This window comes from Dermacentor albipictus, chromosome 3, assembly GCF_038994185.2.
Source record: "Dermacentor albipictus isolate Rhodes 1998 colony chromosome 3, USDA_Dalb.pri_finalv2, whole genome shotgun sequence".
Taxonomy (NCBI): domain Eukaryota; kingdom Metazoa; phylum Arthropoda; class Arachnida; order Ixodida; family Ixodidae; genus Dermacentor; species Dermacentor albipictus.
Genome location: NC_091823.1, coordinates 67,273,679 through 67,300,041, shown reverse-complemented (window position 1 = coordinate 67,300,041; position 26,363 = coordinate 67,273,679). Strand labels below are relative to the sequence as shown.

General features: G+C 43.3%; 1 protein-coding gene across 11 annotated transcripts in view; it reads right to left on the bottom strand.

Annotated features, from left to right (window-relative positions):
- LOC135905513 (cell adhesion molecule Dscam1-like) overlaps positions 1 to 26,363 on the bottom strand; it is a 910,071-nt gene that overhangs the window by 370,848 nt on the left and 512,860 nt on the right. For 10 of the 11 annotated variants that reach the window (XM_070535540.1, XM_070535538.1, XM_070535541.1 and 7 more), the window contains one exon: positions 22,984 to 23,058. The exons of the other annotated variant lie outside the window; for it this stretch is intronic. In XM_070535540.1, coding sequence (XP_070391641.1) covers positions 22,984 to 23,058 — 75 coding nt within the window. The remainder of the gene's footprint in view (positions 1 to 22,983; positions 23,059 to 26,363) is intronic. 11 annotated transcript variants of the gene reach the window in all.

Here is a 26,363-nt window from a genome sequence, read left to right as displayed (position 1 = left end):
GGCGATGCCCCTCGTTACAGGGACCCAATCGCATCACAGAAGAAGAATGGAGCTCTGCCATCCAGAGCTCAGACCTTTCACGTCAAACCTGGGCTGTCCAGAGAGCCCACGATGCGGCGGTTAGGCTCGGCCTACCCGTCCCCACGTGGGAGCGGCCCGCAGCTCTGCCCTAGGGCAAAGCTTCTCAGGACCTTGTAATTAAAGTTCTTTGTCTGTCTGTCTATTGCGCTTCCCTTCTCTTGGTACCCATTCTGTAACCCTAATGGTCCAACGGTTATCTAACCGGCGCATTACATGACCTGCCCAGCTACATTTTTTCCTCTTGATGTCAATTAGAATACTCTCTGTACCCGTTCGCTCTCTGATCCAAACCGCTCTCTTTCTCTCTCTTAACGTTATGCCTAGCAATCTTCGTTCGATCGCTCTTTGCACGGTTCTTAACTTGATCTCAAGTCTCTGCCCCATATGTCAGCACTGGCAAAATGCACTGAGTGCACACCTTACTTTTCAATAATAATGGTAAGCTTCCAGTCAGGAGCTGGCAATGTCTGCCGTATGCGATCCAACCTATTTTTATTCTTCTGTGAATTTCCTTCTCATGATCAGGGTTCCCTGTGATTAATTGACCTAGGCAAACGAACTGCTTCACAGTCTCTAGTGGCCGATTGGCGATCCTGATGTGTTGTTCCTTTACCCGCCTATTTATCATTATCTTCACCTTCTGCATATTAATATTCAACCCCACTCTGACACTCTCAGTTAAGGTCTCCAATCATTTGTTGTAACTCGTCTGCACTGTTGCTGAATAGAACAATGTCATCGGCAAACCGAAAGTTGCTGAGATATTTGCCGTCGATCTTTACTCTTAAGCCTTTCCAGTTTGATAGCTTGAATTCTTCTAAGCGCACAGTGAACAGCTTTGGAGAAATTGTGTCTCTCTGTATGACCCCTTTCTCTATAGGTATCTCCCTGTTTTTCTTATGTAGAATTAAGGTAGCTGTAAAACTTCTGTAGATATTCTTACGCTAAGGAAAAGTCAGTAAGACGAGAAACTACTTACAGTTTATATTTACAACAACGGTTGCAGCGCGCTGACCGGTTAGATTCACAGCGCGAGCCCAGTTCGTTCTTCCTCCTCTTTTCTGGAGTGATTGCGCCCACGCGCCTCGTTAAAACAAACAAATACCACACGCATGTAGCAATATTTTCCAAGCTTTTCACGTGAGCGTTCTGTACTCCTTGATTACGTAGCGCCTCTATGACTGCTGGTATCTCTACTGAATCAAATGCCTTTTCGTAATCTATATAAGCCACGTAGAGAGGCTTATTGTACTCTGTGGATTTCGCGATAACCTGAGTGATGATATGGATGTGATCCATTGTAATGTATCTCTTCCTGAAGCCAGCCTGTTCCCTTGGTTGACAAATCCAGCCCTTATTCTATTGGAGTTTATTTTGGTATATATTTTACATAATACTGGGAGCAAGCTAATGGTCCTATAATTTTTCAATTCTTTAACGTCTCCTTTTTTTGGATTAGTATAATGTCTGCATTCTTCCAGTTTTCTGGGACCCTTGCAGTCGATAGACACTTCGTATAAAGAGCCGCCAGTTTTCCAAGCATTGTGTCTCCTCTATCTTTGATTACATCGACTGTTATTCCACCTTCTCCTCCCGCTCTTCATCGTTTCATTTCTTGCAGGGCCCTTCTGACCTCATCGTTAGTTATAGGAGAGTTTCTGTATCCTGTTCATTACTGTTTCTTAGTGAGGTATCGTGACTCCTCTTAGTACTGTATACAGGTCAGCTTAGAATTTTTCCGCTGCTTTTACTATATCTTCCAGATTGCTGATGATATTATCCTTTAGTGTATACATCATGGTTTGTCCCAAGCAAGGCTTCTTTTTTACTGATTTCAGGCTGCGTTCATTTTTTACGGCTTCTTCAGTCTTTCTCATGTTATAGTTTCGAATATCAGTTATTTTCGCCTTGTTGATCAGTTTTGACAGCTCCGCGAATTGCGTAACGCTGTGCGGCCGCCATTCCCACACAACCGCGTAGAGCGCAAGACTCTGCGGTTCTAGATGTGCTGCGCTCACCGCGAAAGGTTAAAAAAACACCCACATAAGCACAGCAGAGAAGTGGCTACGTGAGGCAGTTCGACTGATAACTGTAGAAGCGTCATTCAAAGCAAGTAATTGTTCACCACTTCCGGCAGCGTTTTCTCTACTTCCTTTTTAAATAAAAAGATGCTGATCCATAAATATTCTAATAAACAACGGTTAACTTTTTTTTATTATTCGCTTTTCCTTGCAGTTTGGTTGTTGCCTTGGCTCTCTCCCTTAGTACATCGCTTCATTTCTCAACTCCTTGCGATTTTTGTTTCCAGTTGCCAATTTTGCACGAAAAGTATTATACAATTAGGGAAAAACAGACGAGGTGACGGGCGACAGTCATCTTGCTTATGGTTTTAAGGGTTATTGCAGGGTATCATGATGGACGCACTTTCACATTATTTTATTTCCCACCTTATCTAACCCACATCACGTGTATATGGTTGCGGGCGTCTGACAGCCTCGCGGCGAGCCGTAACTCAAGGAAATAATGAAGCAACGGGAAAAGTTAAACGCAATTGGCGTTTTCTCCGGCCGCAACTCGTTGCACGAGAGTACAGACCAGCTCAGTAACAGCCGCATCCCTTTCCTAGTCTCAGGATCAGCCTAAACAAAGAAGGTTGAACTAACAAAAGCAACAGCTATGCGCGTGACGGTTGAATAGATGGTGACAACTGAACGCATGTCGAGTTAATCGCACGGGTGCGGAATCTATGAGAAAACTGTCCTTCACATTACAAGAGATGCCGATAACTACCGCCATTTAAAAGGAGTGAAAAAGGCAGCATAATGCTGACCGATTAATGGCTGCCAAGTCTCAACATTGATCTGGTGACGCTTTAGGAATGTGTGAGGAGTGGTGGCGTGAGTGTGTGTGTGTGTGGGGCGGGGGGGGGGTATGCCACTTGATTTCGGGGGGGGCCCGGGCCCCCCCGGGCCCCCCCCTGGGTACGTGCCTGGTCGAAACTCTCACAGTTACAATCCTTCTTGAGATACGTGCACCAAAAATGCGGTGCACAAACCTCAAACCAAGTTTGAACATTTAAAGGCAATTGCCTATATGCACCTTTGTGTTCTTGCACCTAACTTAACAATGGAAACATGTGTACTTAACTGACCGCGTGACTTTTGGCTGGTTTTAACTTTTCATTACTATATACCATCCACTTTTGCTCAGAGCTTCGGGGTTCCGTGCTGCATAGCAGCACGCTAACGAAGCACCAGCATGAATATTCATCTGACTGCTAGAGCCGAGAAACATAATTTAAAATTGCTTTTTTTTATGGCATGCAATTATGCCTCAGGGCAGAACAGCACAGTTAATATTATTTGCCTTCGTAAATTTTACTTTGAGTTTTATTCAGGAGAAACATTTATGCTTTCAGCAGATACCCTTAATTGGGGTGTCGGGCATGTAAGGAAGAAAACCCTAAAGGCAACTAATTTCACTGCGGTTGCGATGTCACTAAATTGTTCGTGATGCATATTCGTGATGCTGATGCCTGTTTTTTGTGAAGATGCTTAAGGGCTATGGACCCGTGTTGCTACGTTCGTACGAATGATTTCGCTAAAGGAAAGCTTCTCATGAGTTGCGGGCAGTGCTTTTAAAATTTTTCCACTTATTATCATTACATTTCAGAGTATAGACGCCAAAGACAAACGCAAACTCTGAGTGGTAAAGCCGCTGTTAGAAAACAGCGTCTGAGCTAAACAACTTTTATCCTGTTGGCAGTCGAGAGCACATGCATGAACATTAAGTCAATTTACTTTTAAATGTGGTAATTTAACTACGCCGGTAGAAAACTTTACATCTTATGAGGCCTTCGCCAAAAAGTTCTTGATTTAAAAGATTTGATTGATGCAATAGGGGTTTGTGTGACAGCTAAACAATATTACGCTGGTAGAAAAACTGGGATATCTCGTGAGGCTCATGAAGTCTTCACGAGTGTGGTGCGTAACGGTACATTGTAACATGCATATATGACCCATGTGCGACTTCGGGGAAGTACTAGATTAAATTATTCATACAACAGCACAATCAAGCAAAATAAACGGCACATAAGGAAGCGGGTTGAGATTAATTTGGTTTCAATCATTTCATAGTGGCCTGACAACTGGTGGGCGCTCGTTAACATTTAGAAATACCCGTGAATCAGATGTTTGTAGCATTTTCACCGAGCTGCTAGCTCCCCTTGCAGCTGTACTTCCTTTCTTGTCGCTTCAATGAATATATTTATTGTAATAGATGGAAGCAAGATATGGCGTCACGTATTGGCTCTGTAGCCTATTTTGTCGCACATATCACAGGTTAGCCAGCGGGCTACCATTAGCTTTCTACATTTTTCATTTCTTGAGCGTCAACTCATTACACAACTTTTGTACGGTGATTCGAATTACTAGTGGTATATTTTTCTGCATTCAAGATTTAACTGCTGTTTAGAGTATTCAGTCTCTGTTGCTACAGAGCTTAAAGCGCCTGGTGGCATGCTCAGAACGTAAGCAAAGAGGACACCAAAGTGGAAGTTGAGAAAGGTTGAGTGACGGTGCGCAAAATATATTCAGCAGTAATGACAGCAACCAAGGCACTGATATCCTGCATAAAGGAGAAACTGCAGCTCTAGTGAGCTCATAGCACCAAAGGCTCATGGGCTCCGGCTTAAGAAAAATGTTTTCATTTTTATTCGCGATGCTGAAGGCTAACTTTACTTCCGCTAAATTTACTTTGACGCAAGGCACATCAGACAGAACATGCTGGAAACGTAACTTTGACCAACTTGACACCACCAGCTCAAGCTGTAGTTCACGAAACTTTCAAATGTGCGTGGCGGCAGCTGTAACGGATCCCCCGCGACACTAACGAAATAGATGCATGAGCAATATAGTAGTTGGAACGACGCTACGCTGCGCATAGATTTTCATATGGGCATGGCTTGCGTGAATGGGCTGCCTGCGCTCTGTAGACCGTACACAGTAATGCATTGTTCACACTTTCTCAGTTTTGAGAAACCAACTTATAAAATCTGCCCATTTGAGAGTGGAGATTTTAGCTTCTGAGATTCCGTGAACGATAAAGCCTAACGCATGAGACACCCGACCGAGAAAAAAAAACCCTTCTGCAGAGGAACAGAGGGGCCAATGATTAAAAAATGGAAGAAATTGTGCTAGGTATAACACTATAAGGTGTTTTCTTATCGAGCACGAAATGTCAAAAACTTTCATAGAAGTAGGTCAATTTTGCCACTAGAGTTCGGATATTTGGGAAGGCTGGCATTGACTTCGATGGCAAGTAACAGTGTTAATGGCTCATAATTATGTATTCGAAACTAAGCGAATTATATTACTAGGTCATACAGCGAAATTTCGTAACTGCAGACAGCGCGCGAGACTGGCCATGGCATGGAATGGAATGTCATGGAATGTCAATGTACCATGTATACGTCACCTAATTTTGCCTTTCAGTTCTTAAATAAGGCTACATGGTATTGCTAGTACATCAACGCTAACGTTTTGTGAATGAATATTTGGAAGCTTGTTCTTTTGCTCGGGATTCGACCCCGCTGCAATATGCCGCAGAACTTACCGGCTTCAGTACCACACAGGCAATAAATCAGGATAGCGATTTGGGCGACTTGGCCAAAGGTACTGACGTAAATGCAGAGCACAGCACCGATGTTTCGGTGTTTTGCACTGCGCTTACGTCCTCAAGGCATATTCTACATGGAGCCTGAATTAAATTTGTATATGTTCAAGCCCAGCTTTCACACAAGTAACACCGGTATTCGGAAGTCGCCACGGTGTAGCGCCGCATCTGCCGTATCTGCTACATGCTATCTTTCGAAACTGAGAAAACCTAAAGTGCTGCACTGTGCTTTGTTTAGGATTAGCACTCTGCGGGACCTCGTATATTTATTTGTTATTTGGAGACACATATGTGAGCACGCGACATATCAGAACCAGGTTATGCTACTTAAGCTCATAAAGAAGAAAACCAACTTTACTTCCTAGTGCAAATTAGAAGAGCAATAGCTCAAAGCCAGCGCCTTTTTCCCTATTAAGATAGGTATAAGCGCATGAATGCTTTCGTGAAACAAATGCTGGAAGAATTTCAATTATCATTTGTTGCACTGAGAGAGAAAGTTAATTCGATAGTAACTGCAGCAAGCAGAAATTTCGTATATGTCTTGTAATATTTTGCAACATTGCTGAAACCTGGCAAATTACAAATAAATAGGAGAACGAAGTTTACAAACTCATTACTCTGCTCCAAAAACAGCTATCACAGCTCTGTATACTGCATCCGCGAGGAAATCTAGAGGAGACATTGTTAAAAAAATAATTTGCTACTTCAGTAACCTTAACACAACGCTATCAAGTATTTTTCAAAACTAGTGCTCACAATTTAGTCATGTGTTTTATAAGAGCTTATAATACTGTTACGGAGCAGTGGGACATAGTGTGACTTAGAACAAAGACGACGATTTGTCGAGAAGAGCATGCGGCTGATTCAGGCAGCCATCTTGTGCACGCAGTGTTGCTGCAACTTGTATATGCTAGCAAATACACCTATGATTCACTAATTCTGCCCGTCAACGAGAAGAAAGGGGGTTAACCGAAGGGCCCGATTTTTATTAGTCATATCATGAGAAGCCAATAAACACTGACAACAAAGACAATATAGGGGAAATTACTTGTGCGTAATAAATGAAATAAAGAAACGGTAAATTAATGGAAATAAAAGTGAATGAAAAAAAAACTTGCCGTAGGTGGGAACCGAACCCACAACTTTCGCATTTCGAGTGTGATGCTCTACAAATTGAGCTACCAAGGCGTTGTTTTTCCATCCACTTTCTTGGGTATTTACGTGTCCTAGTAGAACCCTGGGAGTGTTAGCCAGCGCCACCACTCACAGACCTTGGCGGAGGACGTGGAACGTCCTTTTTGCTGCAGACGGCACGAGAACGTGCTCTTTTTGCATGAAGGCAACTGGTCAATAAACCCACATATGCTACCTGAATGCATCAATGTTGCCGGATTCGAGACCCTCGTTATGTAATCAACGAGAAGAAAGGGGGTTAACCGAGGGGCCCGATTTTTATTGGTCATATCATGAGAAGCCAACAAACACTGACACCAAAGACAACATAGGGAAAATGATTTGTGCTTAATAAATGAAATAAAAAAACCCGTAAATTAATTATTTGTGCTTAATAAATGAAATAAGAAACCGGTAAATTAATGAAAATTAAAGGGGATGAAAAAAGAACTTGCCGCAGGTGAGAACCGAACCAACAACCTTCGTATGCGAAGGTTGTCTGTTCGGTTCCCACCTGCGGCAAGTTGTTTTTTCATCCACTTTAATTTTCTGTAATTTACCGTTTCTTTATTTAATTTGTGTATGCGAAAGTTGTGGGTTCGGTTCCCACCTGCGGCAAGTTGCTTTTTCATCCGCTTTAATTTCCATTAATTTATCGTTTCTTTATTTCATTTATTAAGCACAAGTAATTTCCCCTATGTTGTCTTTGGTGTCAGTGCTTGTTGGCTTCTCATGATATGACTAATTCTGCCCGTGACATGTTAGTATAGGTGAGGGGTAGCCCCAAGAGGTCACGGACCCCTGCAGCGGTCGTGTCCTATAGGAATTGATATTATGACGGATGAGTAGGGGCCTGTTCCAGCGGCGCCAACCCCAACCGTTGTCCTGGCGTATTCAAAAGATCCAGGAATGTTTTGCAGCACCGACAACGTCGAGTTGAAAGGTTGGATCGCCCTCTATGAGGGTGTGAGCACTCACACCAGATGGAATGCCACCGTAATGTTGGTCAACGTCATGATTTACTTAAAAGGCACGGCGAGGGTGTGGTTTGACAACCACGAAGGTGAGCTTACGGACTAGGGAACGTGTAAACCGAACCTGAAGGACTTGTTTAGCCGTCCAGAACGCCGCTAAGAAAGACCTAGCGACACGTGTGCTAACGCTCACGGAGTCATACGTCCTTTACATCCGGGACGTGCTTGGCATGTGCCGCAAGGCTGACAGTGACATCTGCGAGTCGGACAAGGTCGGGCATGTTTTGAAAGGTATCTGAAGATGCCTTCAATGTGCTACTGTGTAAGAATTTTGCGTCAGTCGGCGATATTGTCAAGGAGTGCCAACGCTTTGAGCAGGCAAAGAGGCCGCCACATACCAACACATGTGAGACTTCCTCATTTGAGAAAAGCAGTATGCAGCGACCATCGGCTTCAGAAGGCGTGACACTAGTTGTGCGACACAAAATTAAAGCACAGTCACGTGTCACCCTTTGTCCACGCGTCAGTGGTCCCATCAGCTTGCCCGTGGTACCTCTGGTTCAAGCAACAGTCCGCGAAGAACTCCAAAATCTTGGAGTTCATTCCGTTTAGTCTATTGCAATTTCGTGACTCTCCGATAGACCTGATCCTTCGTTTAGCGAGCGGTACCCTCCAGGCTATCGAAACACTGATGAATCGATAACTGCTGATGACCTACCGATCTGCTTTGCCTTCCGTCGAATTGGACAAACGTCCCTCCATTGACGCACTACCGTATCGCTTCTTCCCCTCAACGACCGACCAATGGTTATTACCGTTCCGGACTGATCCCACGCCGTTTCCAGCCTCTACGTGGCTAGCAACCGCCCAACACCGGCGCTTCTGCTACATGGAACAGTTCCTCATCGCCATTCCATCACCACCAGTCCTGTACGCCACTAGCTGGACAGCCGTTGTCCCTATCGCCTCATGCTCGTCGCCTGCCGCCTCCAATGAACCTCCGATGCACTTTCCCTGAAAATTAACTGCTGCAGCTTGGGAGGTGATGCTGCACCACCGAGACGGCTGCTTTCCGACCGGGGCGTGATGTTACGGAGAAATGGGGCATAGTGTGATTATGAACAAATACAACGCTTTGGTGAGAAGAGCGTGCACCTGGTTTGGACAGCATATTGTGCACGCAATGTTGCTACAACTAGTACACACCTTCTAAATACACCTACGCTTTACTAACTCTGCCCCATGGCAATATATCAATTTCTTTTCCGATATAGATGTATTATTAAGTGCTGTTTACTCGTACACACCTAAAATATATTTTATTGCTGAGTTAGAGTTGTAAACTTGATAATATCATATTTTTTTAGTTTTTCTATTTTCAACAACCTTTTACGCCATCGACCACCTAAATAAATATCTGCTTCCTATAGTCGCAAGTTCTTAACTTTTTCGATAACGTGCAACATATTTAATCAAATGAGATGCAGTAGTCGATGAACAAGACGATTTCTCGGTTGCAATGTATTTAGGTAGGGGCCTCTAGCTAAAGCTTCCTACTAAAATAAAGAGGTGCAGTCACGCCATGAAGCACCAAACACCGCCACAATACATCCTTCTCAATTTTACTTGATGAACTGTCTACGCATACCCTGTGAGTGTCATGTGACAACGACTGCGTGCCTACAACGGTGAGACGACCACAGAATGACGAGGATGGAACGACTCCAACAGCGGAACGACAACACTAGGACAATGACGGAGCGACGACAAATGCACGATTGGGATGGTAGGACAACGGAATAAGAACGATTGAACGACAACGACTGAAAGACGACGGAATAATGATGATGGCGTGAAGGCGACGTGATGACGAGGCCAAAGTAAAGACGAGGTAATCATCACGGTGGCACGACTATAATGGTGTGACGACGATGGTGTACTTGTGTAGGTGTTCACGCCTGCGCTTACGTAGATCAGCCTCCTTGGATTGCAGTATATCCAATGCTGGCTTGCACTGTATCCGGTGCTGGTTTGCGCTAAATCCAGGAGCGAGGTTTTGTGCAAAGCATGTAGTAGCAGCTCACAGCCAGCACCAGTAACGTTAGGCGAGAGGCAAAAAAAATTGTGCTTTATTAGCACGGAATGGACGATCAAACGCAAGAGCAGCCCGACAGTAATGCTGTGTTCATCGGCCCAATGGCACTTTTGTGTCGACCATTGTTTATGTCGCCCATTACAAATCGTTCTGTTTTCATGTATGTATGCTCACTCGAAAAATATTAACGGGCACGACAGTGGGCGCGGCCACGCTCCGTAGAAAACTGGTCAAGCTGCCACGGCTCTGCACTGAAGCAAGCCTAAGCATTGTTTATTAATTGCGACATTACGCCAGTTTTGGGTACTGAAGATCCCGCTACCTGGAAGTTGCAGCTAAACTCACACACGTACATATTAACATAATAAAAAAGCGGCACCAGGAGAATAGCATAAATATAAAAATAAATAAATAAAATGTTTGCCTCGTATACAGTGAAACTCTCTAAATAGACTATAAGTATACAAAGGACTTGATATGAACCGTAAACCAAGCGTGTATAATGCAAACTCAGCGTATGACGTGTGACAAGCATAATTAATCTGTTCATGATTAAATACACCAGTTCAAAGGATAGTGTACAATAAGTCTATGACGCGAAAAAGTTTCAAACATCTCAAGCAGAGAGACTAACCAAAACCAGAACGGGACGGCATATACTAAGCAAACTAGGAATGAATTATCACAATCTATACGGGGAAAAGAGGACGATAACGAGAGAAATTCGTGACAAACTCCTAGTCCCAAATATACCCAAGAACATGCATCCAGGTTACAACGACGGCAGACGCAAGAGTAGAGCAGAGAAAATTATCCGAAGCTTTGGGTCAGACGACAGAGCAATCTTCGTAGACGCGGCTGAATACCCAGACAGAAATTGCTATGTAGCAGTAATCGTAGATCACACCCAAAAACCCCTTACAAGCGTATCAGTTAATACCAAACATTCCGAGACCGCAGAGGAGGTAGCCATTGCACTAGCATTGGTCTCCACGAATGCTCAGTACATCATAAGCGATTCTCAAGCGGCCATTAGAAATTATGCAAAAGGTAGGATCTCTCCTGAGGCATGGCACATCATCAGAGTCAATGAAGCGAAGTTCTCCGATGCAGAGAAGAACGGCAGGCAATTACTCTGGTTCCCAGCGCATACGACTCCAGACATTCCCGCAGTCAACCTCAACGAGGTAGCACACCACGAAGCTCGAGGTCTTACTCGCCGAGCTGAGCAAAGAGTGACTTCCATCGGTCAGGAGAACGCGGAGGAGGAAATCTGGAGAGAAAAAGATATATTAACAAGATTTAGTGATATTACCAAATTCTATCAAAATCGGAGGCGAGTATTACCACCGCCTCACACTAAACTGAACAGAGCTGAGTCCGTTACTTGGAGGCGACTACAAACAGAAACTTATACGAGTCCCGTGCAGCTGAAAACTTTCTACCCTGATATATACGAGAGCGATATGTGCAAGCTATGCAAGTCTGTTAGAGCCACCCTTCAACACATGTTGTGGGGATGTGAAATATACCAAAATAAAATGGCAGTCTCCCCAGAAAATCTACGGGCGCGGTGGTCGGCCGTGCTGCTCAGCTCAGAACTCCAAGACCAACTTTGGGCCGTCCAGCGAGCCAAGGAAGCCGCACGGGAGCAGCAGCTCCCAGTTGCCATCTAGGCTGCCCCAGGCCCGGGCCTCCCAATCGCCGGATTCCAAATAAAGTTATCACATCATCAAAAAGTTATCAGAATAACAAAATGAGCCAAATAAGAAAAAGCATACTAAAGAACACAGAACTTCCGTGGTATGAAAAGGAGATCATGGATGGGTTGCGAGGCCTAATTTACGTCTCTTAAATAGCACCACTCAGAAGGAACTAATATGATTACGGTCCCCTAGAAAATTAGGCACGGCCTTCACAGCTTCTTTTTGTTAAAGAACCCAGAGATCATTGTTTTACAGCTAAGGGGAACCTGTATAAGGCGTCAAAACGATCACAAAGTGTCTCCTGATGTTGGTCAAACTGTGTACATTCAATGAGAATGAGTTATACAAAGGATTCCGGGATTTCAAGGCGTACGCAGTCTTTAAAGCCTCTTTTCCGCATTAAAAAAAAACGGGGTTAGGTCACATCGAGCGATAAACAACGCAAGAGTGTGTCAGTAAAGTTTTGGTGTCGTTTCTATATTCTTGCTTCTCTGTTCTTCGTTGGAACGTAAAGTTTCTCGGATCATAATCGGCAGTGATGATTAAACGCATACACGAGGTGATGTGGAACAAATGGACCAAGAATGCTTATACGTGAATGTTTATGCGCAGATACATCACAGGTAAAGTTGAAGAATTAAAACTTGAACAATAAAAAACTCAGCGTCTTACTCTTCAACTGCCTCATGACTGTTAGAGCCGAGACTGCTGTACGGTCCCTCACTGACCAATCAACAAATCTGATTACGGCCCAGACTCCTTTCAAACTAGATTGTACGGAGCCTGACTGATCTATCAGTAACCCTTATTTCATCCCGGCTGAGGAGCAAGATCTCACCGGTAGCTATATTGGTCAAACAGAAAAACGAAAGAGGGCGGTAGGACTGCTGGCCCGTCTCACAGATGCAATTGCCAACAAGAGTCAAATCTTTGGAATTCCACAACCCATAGGGATGGGCTTACTCTTAAATATGAAGGTATTAGAAAACAAAAGTGCCTTCTTTCTTTCTACAACTACGTTTCTCTTTCCAATTTTCACGCAGTCAGTCAAGACTTCATGGAAAAACGCTTATCATGCACAATTTACTGCTCGCCCACTTCAAACCTCGGTGGCATCCCTAGCCAGCAAAGAATTCGCGAGGCAGTGCCACCGCACCACGCACACCAGTCTCCCTAAAGGTTCGCTCGATGGGACAACTTATCACTATCGGCGGAATGCGAACTCGGTGTTTACAAGGCCGCGTTCTCCGAATACGTTCTTCGCATCCATACCACACCTGTACATGCGCGCACTGTGACTGGTCCCTCGACACCACGTGGGCCATTCTTAGCACTCAAAAACGAAAAGAAAACCCAAGCAGTTGCCGCACAGACGTGTAATGGAAGGGACCCCGGTGTCGTCCACGTACACGTAGTCAACATATATAGACCGTTACAAATCTTGGCGGCGACTCTAGCAAGCAACAGACTTGGGAGCCAGTGCCACAACAGCGCGTGCAGCAGTCCCACTGAATGTGTGTCTGTGTTATGACATTATGACCGTCAGCGAAATCTGACCTCGGTGCTTACAAAACCGCGTTTTATGTCACCAACAGTTTCTCACCACGAGCTAATTTCATTGTGAAAGGTTGCATTGTATATCCCACTCTCACTCATTGATTTCACAGCGTCTGCAGCGGAACATAAATTATAAACTGCCGTATTCAGGAGCGTGCGGTGCCTGTTTAGAAGGACAACGACACAAACACGAAAAGTTAAAAATGGAAGCAAGAATAAAGAAATAACGAATGCCGGAAAAGATGGCTGCATCATGATACCTAAAGCAAAAAAACTTCGGCGCCATTGATATAGCGCTAAAGACAGTAACTTCGACGATACCACGATGATTGCAATATCGTGTTGTTGCTCTCCAGGTGAACCCTGACGTGCTCACAAGCTTGCTTAATCAGAAAGCTTGAGCTGTATTGCTTTGTTTGCATGCATCTGTGTTGAAAGTAGGGCTATGGTGGAGCTGTCAATGTTGATTGTGTTTGAGAAATGTTGCGTACTGCCACTCTGCCGCTGGCCATTGACGTCAACATTTCCTTGTTTTGTGTCGCTGCGCCGAGAGTAAGCAATGCGGTAGTACCTGGTACGTGCGAACAAATGAGCTTATTCAAATAAGTAAAAAAATTATTCGGACCTAATTAAATCCCAGCTACGTCATCTAAGAAACAATGCGACCCCTCGCCCCTCGTAACACCTACAAAGACACTTGCACGCGGAATAACGTTGCTTCTAGCTGAGAGATAATTTTTATATAATACATTTTATAGACTCACATCTCTTCGCTCCCAGCGCACTCCTATATTAATTAAATGTCGCTAGTCAGGTGAAAGCAGGTGTATAAAAAATGGCCCCCAGCTGAGTTTACTAGAGCAAACATATCGAGTTTGCGTTCAAACAGCTTTTGATGCCCATTTTGATGGTTCTGCGTGAATCTACAATAATCGCTAATTAGAGAAACTTGCGCAGGCCAAATTGTGAAGGAAAAACAAAATGCGTTTATTTGGATGCTGAGAAGCCAAAAATGAAGCACTGTAGTGTAATAAATAGTGCCTAATCGGCTGCCTTAATACTATTAGGCAGTAAAAATTTTCATGGCGATCTGAGAAAATTGCACGCCCTAATTAAGGTCGAAGATTGGAGTTCCAATGTTTCACATTACGACCGCACGATACGGATTATATATGATAATACACCTGCAGTTCTGGAACTTATCGAGATTAGAGCGAAGTATGAAAATAGTGAGCGACAGTGCTGCCGCGACGAAAAAGACGAGGTTTTTGAGAACGGGAAATTTTCGAACCCTAATTGCAATTCATTTATTATATCAGAGCAATTACAAATCCCTAATTCGATACCTTTGGCGACAAATGGAGGAGCCATGGACAGATTTATTGCGCAATTAGATTCAGCGAGTCTTTGGAGGACCGTAGAAGTGACTTCATGGCGCAATAAATCTTTCGAGAAAATAGGAATGCGGGACATCTTCTCAATAAGAAAAAGAAACTTCTTTGGGGAAAAAAAATCCCGAGAATTAGGATAGGAACAGCGTTTCTATGCAAGTATAGAAATAAGTGATTTCACGAGCGCCTTCCGGGAAGTCAAGGTATTTGCGGACGTGTGAAATGGGCCATCCAATTCATTGTGTTGCTTCGTTCTGCTGTGGACATTACTTCTTGGTGTTTCAAGATAATGTGAAATCAACAGATTGCGTTCTGCATTGGCGACACAGGATTGGGAGAGTGTTGACAAAGTTGTTTTGTCATTGTAGATAGCGTTTCTGTTTAACGACTAGGCCTGCGCGAATGCATTAAAGGCGACGTCAAGGCAGCACTTGGTGGCAATTTAAACTTTCGCTGTATTCTCCTCAGAATTCAGCACGATTGTACATAATTTTCCGCGAAGTGCAAGGAAAAAACCCTAGCATATGCAGACACCAATATGGGCGCTCTTGGTGGCATATTTGCGTCATTCACGCTATATCATCTTAGTTGCAGCCCATATCTTCAATTTTACTGCTTCCTAAAAAAGTACACCGGAGCGCCTAGATGTTCAATGGAAGAGAGTCACGCTGTGCTGCAAAAGATGCTTTCCTTCAATGTCTTTGTGCTCTCGTAAGTTGTAGTATATCTCTTGTGGGATTTTATCTCCTAGTTGCTTCCGTCCAGATAACTTTCTCGCTATTTTGCAATGGAGGTGGTAGCAGCTACTCAGATTGTTCTTGCACAAAACAAACTATCAGATTAGGTACACTCACAACGTCACAAGATCTTTTTTAAACAGTACACACGTGCCTAAGGCCTCGTCCAGTGTGTGGGTAGGCTTGAAGTTGTATCTGCAAGGGTGCTAAATGGCGTAGAAATGTTTTGAATAACCTATTTGCAGAATTATTGTACCAACATTTTTCATCGCAGGCTGCTTCATTGCATTTTACGCGATAAATAAAGTATCCTCTCTAAAATTCTGGACATTAAATTTAGAAAAATACAAGAGAGACAGACCATTATAAAGCCCAATCGTAAAACACTTTCTCCTATGGAATGAATTGGTCAGAAACAGATCCGTTTGTTTCAAACGTGTTCAAATCATATTTCAAATCTGCGTGCTGCCTGCTTGACGCAGGGTTTCTCGCAAGGCTATCTTCTCCCGGAAACTACTGCAATGCAATGTTCACCATCAAAACATTTTGCCGTTATTCTCTTAGTTATCGCTTTCACGGTTCAGGCAAGAATTAATTCCCATGAAACCATAGCAAGAAATTAACCAGGGTAAATTTTTTTCTGGCACCAATTTTCTTATGCTTCTGGGTGGTTTCCGCGCCTCACGAACAACTTTTTAAAATGAGTCCAACACATTCGGAGGCGTGTCAAACAATTTCAAATTTTGGCTTGTTTGAAATTTACCGTCTTCTACTGAGCGCTCGTGGCTCATTGAAAAGCACTCTACCATGCCACATTCTCCGTTGCAGACTAATTATATGCGATGAACAAGAACACAGATGTGGGGGAATTGGGAAAGAGCTCCATCCGCCTGCATAGAATATACAATTTCGAATAATTCTGTCACTTTTTGTGAACGGGGGCTTATTGTGTACGATGCAGAAACCGCATGAATGCGCGTCATGTCTGCAGAGCCCCGTCTCTCTGTCCGACCTAACTGCATCGCACCGCGCTGCGCGTTCAAGATAGGCAGCCACCGTGAATTCTAAGCCAGTACAGCGTAAGTGCCTGACACAGAGAAAGGCTAGATGACCGCATACGGGACGCGATAAGGAATGCTGTAATTAGTTGTAGTCTAGTACGGAACGCTTATATAAACGGTCTGGGCAGCTACGGTCTGCCAAACTAGGAGTCTCGTTTTGTCTCACTAACGTAATGCATTAAAAAATTGTGCTAATGCGAATTTACCACAAAAATGCTGTAATTATGTGCGCAATAGTGGTCTGGAAAAATGTTTCACTTCTCATTAGTAGCTTGCTCTTATTTTGCTGATGTGTTTCTTGCAAATAACCTGATCAACATCTACTTCAACATAAAATGAAGCCCACAGAGGTAGCATTATCCTTAACGTTCAAATTCCTTTGGGTAACATTAGTCTTCTAGTTAAAATGCTTAGAACTGTCATGGTATACACTAACGATGCGATTCCCATTTCTTTCACATGCTTCTTTTGTACTTTTGAGCCGGTCAGCATCACGCCAGAAGTCGTGTTATCATATATATATATTGCATGACAAAGGCCGGTCCACCAGCCGAAACTGTTGGGTAAATAAACGAAGAATAAGCGCGAAGCTGTGCTTCTCATCTTTCTGAATACGTTTGGCCCATTGAAAAATCCATTTACCGCATACAAGCACACTTTTGTGCTTGCATGCATAAAAATGCCGTTTTGTTAAGAAAGTCACTGGAAGGCCAGTGCATTTCTCCGCAAAACTGAGCAAATAATATTTCGAAATTGGTGTCATCCTGAGAATTCACTCCAAGTCGATCCACCTTGCGAGCTGCACGGCTAGAACTTGTAAATTGCAATATGGGCCATTAGGTAATTACTTGAAAAACCTAATTTGTTAATATTTTTCAAATAGTCTATCATGCATTTCATTTTTTTGTGCATGTCCGCCTCTTCGAGTACACCAGCTCCAACCCTTAATATTTGTGGAAGTGTTCGCTGAAGCATCCGATATATACCACACGGCAGAGCTACGGAAAGGGTGGCAAAGGAAGGAAAGCGCAGTCGAAGTGAACAGAAAATTGGGTAGCGGGGCGAAATTAGACGAGACATAGCTCTGTGTGCTTTTTTTTCGTCGTCCATGTGCTTCTGCGCTACTGTTTAAATAAATTATAAAATTTGAAGGTGCAAGTTGGACTCAGCTAGCGTTCGACGAGGTTGATTGAATATCGTTGAGAGAGGCCTTGGTTTTGGCAGTGGACGTAAATATAGGATGATGATGATGATGGTGCCATTCCAATGTACTTGCAGATGAGTTGAGAAAGCAATAGAAAGTATATTTCTAGCACCTCAACATTTGTAGGTGTAAGATCGTCGGTTTTATCGTGATATTATTGACAGCTGCTCACCGACGTTGTTTTGCTGGTTGGCCATGAATGGTCGCATTAAATGGTGCTACGTCAGTCAATATTTTAGGCTTGTTTCAAGCAATTTAAGTCTCTTACGGTAATTCCTGTGTCGACAACTGTCCAACAAATAGAGTGAACTATTAAGACAAACTGTTTTTGCTGTAGTACTCTTATGGTGACGATGATTGATAGGGCTTGACGTTCTAAAACAACCCTCTGGCTATGACAGATGCTGCAGCGGCTGACTGCTGATCACATTTTGACCACGTGTGGTTCCTTGACGTGCACTAACAGCATAAAACGCAAGCCCTTGTTTGTTCTGCCTACATCTGCATGCTTTCACTTCGGCGACGAGCACTCGTACAAAAGGAAGTCTCGTAATTTAACTACCTGAAGAATATTCAGTGTATTAGAGGCGTAGCTGAGCTTCGTGGTATCACATTCAGCGTCCTACGGTATAATTCTGCAGACTATTGCTTTGTAATACACCGCGATAATTCCTGCATGCCGGCCCGTTTGCTCCAGTCGATACTACACCGTCGTAAAACTGGTAGCGTCTCTCTTGGACGCCGTCAAGAGTGCTAGAATGGGAATCAACCAATATACTTTTTTTTATTCCACCCAACTGTGTGGATTGGTGAAAATAGAAAGATGGCGAAAAAAACTGCACCCACTACCGCTTGAAAATCACCATCCTCAAAAAAAAGAAGCAGTGCCAGCAGGTATTACATGCCAAATAAGAATAGCCAAACAGACAGTCATGACTCGTGATGGGCATGCGTAAAAGTAAATAAATCAAACTATAATATATCACAGCGCAACTCGTACGGGATTTGTAGAAACAATCATAAAATACCCGTGTTTTTTAAGGGCTACTACCTCAATACCGCATTCATAAAAAAAGCATGTGCACGCGAATTCATTATGCTAATCTTCACGACCTGCCAGCATTTGCAGCATCCTTCAGGTGATGCGCTTATTAAATCTGTCACGACAGCAACTTTGTTCCTAACTCTGTCATCCCATAGTTCTGAACGATATCGAGCCTGGCGTAGTGTACGTGCAAGAATAACGATGACGTTGCTTGGACGCTTTTACATTATGCTTGCACATAAGCATGGTGAACAGAACACTCAAGCTGATGCAATATTATTGCAGAAAAAGACAGCCCTCGAGCAGAATATGTAATTTTTCTTATGCAGTTAACAAGGGAAAATGGGATCTTGTCTTGTGCTCACGCAGTAAGCTCGGGCGTTTAAAAAGCGTCAAAACAAAAGAAGGTGCAAAATATTTGGCATGCGTAAAAAGGCAAGAACGTTTAGAGTGCGCCATTTTCAATCGCGTGCAGGAAGGCTGTGTCCCGTGTATACCTGTTCTTTTATAAAGATAAGAACTAAACAAGAGATCGTGAGATTATTGTTTGGTTTTTGTTGTTCACCTCCATGGGCGCTTTTAGGCAGCAAAACCACTGTGGTAAAATATATGGCATCAGCGAAACGTGATATTTAACACACAATGTGTTAAATATCACGGGTCCCTACAATGTTAATGTAGGGACCCTTTAACAAATTTGTTGGGTCCCAAAAGTGTGTACTTTGCAATTGTATACATTCATTATGTTAAATAAACTTTCAAACTTTCAAACAGTGAGACCCACAACTTGCATTCTTTCGCTGCATTGATATCACTTTCAATTCCTGAACTAATCGACAAGATGCCTTGGCAGGAACCACCTCAGCTTTTTGTATGCCGAATATAGTGCTTCCAACGCAGAAAGAGAGAGAAAATGATAAATGAAAGTCGGGGAGGTTAACCAGGACTGAGCTCGGTTGGCTACGCTGCACCAGAGGAAGGGATAAGGGGAGGGAAATATTAAGGGAACGAGAGAACGTCCATTGTGGATATCACCGTTGAGGTAACAGTTTTCTGCTCTATATCACTGATGGTCATTCAGTCCGGGTCACAGACGTTCGCTAAATCCGGGACCTTTCAAAAGTCACAGCAGCTGCTGTAGCGTCCGTCATTGACAATGGTCTATGCGATTCTGGTGCGACAGGATGGTCCTCGTTTCTTCATGTACAAATAATAAATTTAGTGACACCAAACATTTAGTGCGATAAGTTAGATCGTTAGTTTTCTAACCGCCTGTGTATTCCAGATATACGAATTCTGAATTCTACGAATAGGTTATATTTTGTTGTATTACCACCGTCATCATCAGCCCCCATTTTTATGTCCGCAACTGGACGAAAACCTCTCCAAACATTCTACTATTACCCCTCTTTTGCAATTGCCCCTGCCTGCTAATTACTGCCAATTTCCTAATTTCAACACTCCGCCCATTATTTTTTTATTGAAATGAATATTAGGACAGGTTGGCGCCTTTATGGTGGCACCGGCTACTCCTTGCCACTTGGCAAGGGAAACGAACTTGCGTAAAAAGGGAGAATAGCGACACGAAATATGGCACTCTGCAGAACACCGGATCAATAAAAAATATACAGTCCAACAGTACGTGAGTCGCAAAGTTCTGTGCATAAGTTCAGTCCACGTACGCATATATAGTCAGGTATTTAGAACAGCCAAAACACAAAATACATGTAATACACTGCAAGTACAGAAAATAATTTTACATATTGCGTAAAAGTTGCGATCACCACATAAACCAATTATGAACCACGAACAACGTTTATGTTACTCATTTAGCGTATTCGGATCGTCTGATAATTAATATTTTCTCAAATGTTGGTGTCCTCTAAAAACATTTTCAGAGCAAGAAGTGTCTTTTTCGAAGGCCCGCAGTTGGCCATGGGCCAAGTATCTTTTGTAGAGTGAATGGTCTTCTGTCTAATATCAATCAATTCGCTTGCAGTACCCTTCCGTGTGGATCGTATTTCGTGCACTCGAGGAGAAGATGATGCACATCTTCGTCTGGATGGCCACAAGAGCACTGTGGACTAGAAACTCGTTTTATCCTGTACAAGAAGTGTTTCGTAAATGAATGTTTCGGTGGACGGCAGTACCAAGACGGCAAGCCGCCCATTATTTTTTTTTTTGCCATACATGACTACGCTTCGCTTCCCAACGAACCCATCCTCGTTGAATAGCTGATGTTTTATAGTGAGTGGTGTGGATCAGAGAACGAGCATTTATTCTCTTATCTCACTTTCTGTCTCTAAAAAGGGTCCTGAAGCACTTTTTATCGAAGAGTAAAAATGCACTTGAAGTTAAAATATGCCATTTCAGAAATACTCTGCCGCAAAAAAGTACTTCAATGCGTTCAGCAGAAGTACAGTTATTGGCAATCAAACGCGGCCTTCGCGGTGCTTCCGCTCAAATTTTCAATGACTTTACTGCGAAGGCCATGGCGGTGAGGGGCGTTCCCACAAGGCTCCGCCGTCTATGTCACCATGGCACGCAGTTCAAATTTCATTTCGGTTGTTAACGTAGACGCCACTAGTTCCAATTTCCGTACCTAGCGGACTTGTCGCGACACACGGCTGCGGCCGTGGTATCTAGGCTACGTAGCAGACCGCAGCTACCAATAGCAGCCGCGTATGGGAATCCACTTTGTTACGAAATGGACCGCCCAGAAAACACTGAGGAGCAGGCTTCTATTGAAAAAAGAGCGTGGCATTACACTCCACTTGAGAGCTCCACGCACCGCGTAGGACAGCAAAAGTTGGTTGAGATTTTCAGAGTAGCCCACGCTGTCCGCAGACTATGTTATTTCACCTAGCCTGAGGGGTACTTCAGGACCCCTTTTTAACATTACGTCTACCATTGCTCGTTCCATCGCTCTTTGCGCGGACATTAACTTGTTCTCTAGCTTTTTTCTGAACCTACAGTTTCTGCCCCATATGTTAGCAATATAACAATTCAATGATTGCATACTTTTCTTTGAAACGACAGCGGTAAGCTCCCAGTCAGGAATCGGTAATACCTGCCGTATGTACTCCAACCCATTTTTCTTCTTTAAGTTTTCCTCTCATAATCAGGGTCCCCTATGAGTAATTGAGCTAGATGAACGTACTCCTTGCCAGACTCTTGAGGAAACTAGAGAAAGAAGGTTATTCCTGCAATAATATTTCGCAGGTTTCACTATACGAAAGCGAATTTTACATTCTAGATTAAGTTTGCGCACAATTTCTATTACTTTTGATTGCTGCCAGCTGAGTTCAACTATTTTGCAAGCATTCCTGCGCGTGCAGCGAGTGTAATGGTTGTGTGTATGCATGTTCTGTGCTTCCTAGAATAAAATTAATGACGACTTTGCTGCTGTTTCTCTCCCCTCTTATTTCTTCTATATGTTTAACCTTGCGCCACACGTCCTTGTTAAGCTATGCACGCACTAACCAAACATAGCACTCTGATAAACTTCAGCTGGTGTTCTGGCATTTAGCGTCGTTGTTAATCATCCAGTTGGACAAAGACAAATCGGTGGCAACACACACACAACGACGTCTAGAGGTAAGTTCGACCGTAACTATGTCATTTTCGTCATTTTTTTTCTGCCTGGACCAGATGCATGATCTCTTCAGGGGCAATCCAACCTATCCCTAATTAAAGCTGACTGCTTCTGATACTGTAGGCTACACGCATGTCGAATATGATGGAAGAGGCGAAAGTTACAGAGGTGCTAGCGTACTCCTAATTAAGTATGGGAGCTGATGGGCACACTATAACATACGTCGAAATGGTGACGAGGTAATTTAGGCTTCATGGTTTGTCGCCGAGCTGTAGGAACGATACACATAAATATGGATATCGGGGAAACTCATCACTTGCCGTGACATGCGGATTCCCGCTTGGGGACATTGTTTCGAAGGCCAGTGTTTTCGAGGTCGACATTTCATCCCCTGCAATAGCCCGTCTCTGTGCACGCGTTCGTGCTTGAATATCTGCACAGATGTTGTTTGCGGGTCCCTTTCTTGCCCTCTCCCATGTGCTCGTCCAGACGGATGAAAGTTAACTATAATTCTTGCAACATTGTAGCTGATACGCCTGCATGTGCTTGCTCTTTAGCAATAATATTTTTCATGGTTACAATGTAGATACGTTCCCTGGTGTATTGCTTTCGATGTATATTGCGATTGCTTTTAGCACATATTATGAACATGCACATTGAAAAGCAAAAGAATAAAGTTGGGAGATTTTACGTTGGGGATGATCTATGATTTGCCGCCTTCTGTACTCCAGGCACTTGTACGTGGTGGTTTCGCTGACTGCAGAGGCTATATTTAAAGAGAAAAGTATAATTAGGCGAGTATAGGAATAACGGGTCGAAATTATACAGATAGTGGGTAGAGCACATCTATATTTCGTTGATTTTCTTGAAGCGTACTTGATAAGAACCTGAACACTATAATTTCAGTGCATGCAATAAAACTTAAAGCATAGGCAGACGAATTTGGGACAGCTTCAGCCCCCTCCCGCTTCAAGAGCCGCCACACGTTATTTTAGCAAACCTGCAAAAAATAGCCCAAGAATAGAGGCATCATAGCAATCAGATGAAAATATAGATAGATCCTTAAAGCTTGTGAAAAGGCAAATCCAAGTACAATATTTGAATAAGAATAGGGGGATACTTTCAATTATATTTTGAAGCACTAGCGAGTATTTAGCTGTCGACAAAGTTAGAGACCTGTTCTTACTACATGACCAAGAGTTATCTCTGTTAATAATCACCGAATTATTAGATGTCTCTCGATAACATTAAAGTATAGCTACACACGCACCCGCTTGGATACAACTTTGCAAGCCTGTATCTCTATGGCAAAAACCACACTGAATAATTACTGGTACTTCAGCGGTACAAGTGCTACATTTCATGACTGAATCTTATCATGGCTGCAATGAAGATGCGCTTTATAAACAAGCTTGTTTATTGCTGAAAGTCATAAAAGATAGGAATCGATAGCTTCTAACTCGAAAGAAATGCTGCTGAGCGTCTGAACAAGAAACAGAAGGAAATTTCTTGTATACAACCACAGCTTGTTCTCCAGTGCAGTGCTCTCCAGAAAGCGTAGTTGCTTTCGGTGAAAAAGGGAATATTAATAATAGCACTAATCATAATAATAAGCTCAAGAACTATTTTTGTTTGCGAATGCGGGCGCGTTTAGGAGTTCCCTAAAGCTTCAAATTATGTAACCGATGCCTTAGAAGCAGTTCAAAATAAAGCGGCTTCTTTCATTGTTTACACATACAACCATTACCATAGCGTAAGAGATAAAAAAGCAAGCGCAAAACTTTCCAAATTGGCATTACATTGCAAAATTTCACATATGCGCCTTTTCGACAACCTGTTATACAGTTTACCTGGCCTATGCAAGAGAGTGTATTTTTCCTTAACGTCGAACATCGCATTGTTCAAGTCATTCATTAGGCATATAATGATGACATGGTTCGGCTAGTGCTCTTAACCAATTATTTATTCGAGGTGTCATTTACGAGTATAACAAATTGCCTAATTTAACAGCAACCTAATGCAGCTCTTCAAGGTTCGAGAAGCATTGTCAAAATGTCTATTCAGTGACAACCCAATACCGAATGAATTTTCTTTCACCCGGCTGGGTGACCGACACAACTGTGTTGTTCTTCATTACGTCCGTCACCCTTTTGCTACTGCGTGCATGTTACTAGTTTGTTTTGTCCCGGCCAAATTTTTGTTCTGATTTTGTTAATGACCATTGTTTATTACAGTTGAGCGTCCTCTGTTTGATGCGCGACTAGGCGCCTTTAATATAGCGGTGCGTGAAAGATAGGAAAGAGCAAAGTTGCACTACTGCAGTGTTGGAGAATAATCAAAAGAAAAGCGAAGGAAAAGCGTCAGAACAACGGACATCATGGGTCAAAAGAACATACTTTGCAGTACCGTCTGCAAAAAAAAGAAAAATATTGGAAGTACCCTGTACAGTGGTATGCGACACAAGGAAATAAAACTGCACTAGCAGAAACTATCTAAGGGAACACACGAGTAATAGCCAATTAGGGTCACTCAAGTACCCGATTTCGAAGGATGAATAAGGAGGACGTTTTCTCGGAAGACCAAGAGTTCCAGACCACTCTTGCAGAACAAACACATCGACTGTTTGGAAGAAATGGAGTCAGTGACCGTATCGAAAGCTCAGGATCAAGACGCTGGAGAGAAAGTTCACGCGGAAAGATCAGTCAACAAATAACAACAATGTAACTTAATAAAGTAGCGATTTAGTATAGGAGCCATGCCACTTGAACTTAGAGATTGAGTACCCTAAGAAACATAGCCCGATCCAAGGAAGAAGCCTCTCGCGCGTGGTGTAAACAGCAGAAACCATTTCGCTATCTCGGTTTTTGTTGTAATAGTGTGAGTTAGAGTCCGTTGTCCCAAACCATCAGTTGGATCAAGACTTGTTTCCCGTGCACTCGCAGGACCCGAGAGGCAAGCACGAAACGGGAAATACTCTGACAGTGGGTGCGTGTCACTGGCCTTTAACTGGATTTTATACTTTATTCACTTTCATTGTTTCCTCCTTCATTGCTTCGTGCATCCTCACAATGCATCGCAAGATTGAACAGGTTCCTCATTCTCTAAAGTAAGATCACGGCGCCGTCTGCAGTCTTCAACTTCTTTTCGTCTTCGTCTTTGTGTGCGTCTGTTGTTGGTTATACGAGGAACAAAGTTGGCGCCACCACTCCGAGGGTTAGTTATATTAGATAAACATAAATACCTCAAAAAGTGGATGGGAAAATGGTGCCATTGTAGCTCATTTGGTAAGAGAATCGCAAGCGTAATGCGAAGACGTGGCCTCATATCCAACCTGCGGTCACTTGTTTTTTCAACCACTTTGATTTAATTTTATTTATTTTTTTCTTAATGTATTTAAGAACTGTGGATAATTTACCTATATGCTGTCCTTGGTGGCATTGTTTGTTGGTTATGATATGACTAAGGCCTTATTCGCACAGCCGTCAAGCGTTCCGTCGTATCTCTGTGACGCCAAAAAAATGTACAGCAAGCGCAACGGAGCAGTGTACGAACAGGTGACGACGGTGGTGATGTAGACAGCAGCATACTACAGGAACCTGCGATTGGAGTGGACACACTTTATTAAAGGTCCTGCAGGACGCACGTGAGCGCGCAGTGGGCGTCTCCCACACAGGGACCGACAGGGAGTACCTGGCAGCCGCTGCGCGAGCCTGCGGGACGGCCCAATGCTGGTCTTATGAGACCATTGCTGGTCTGTGAGACCTAACTCAATTACCAATTAGGCCTTGTCCATGTCGCACATTTCCGCACTACCGAAATGCACGGCTCAGTATTCGATGTGCCACACGTGGAATTCAGATGTAAACAAAATAGCAGCCGCAGCTGTTGCCAGCTTCTGCTTTCTAAAAATTTAGTAACGGCTTCCTAATTTCTGACTGCTCGATTTTGTAGGGGTGGGACTCCGTCATCGTACTGGCGACGGAAATTGAGAGCACCATGACACGTCGCCAGCGAGCAATTTTCCAGGAGAAAATGACTCGGAAAACATCTCCCATTGATTGATTCAACAAC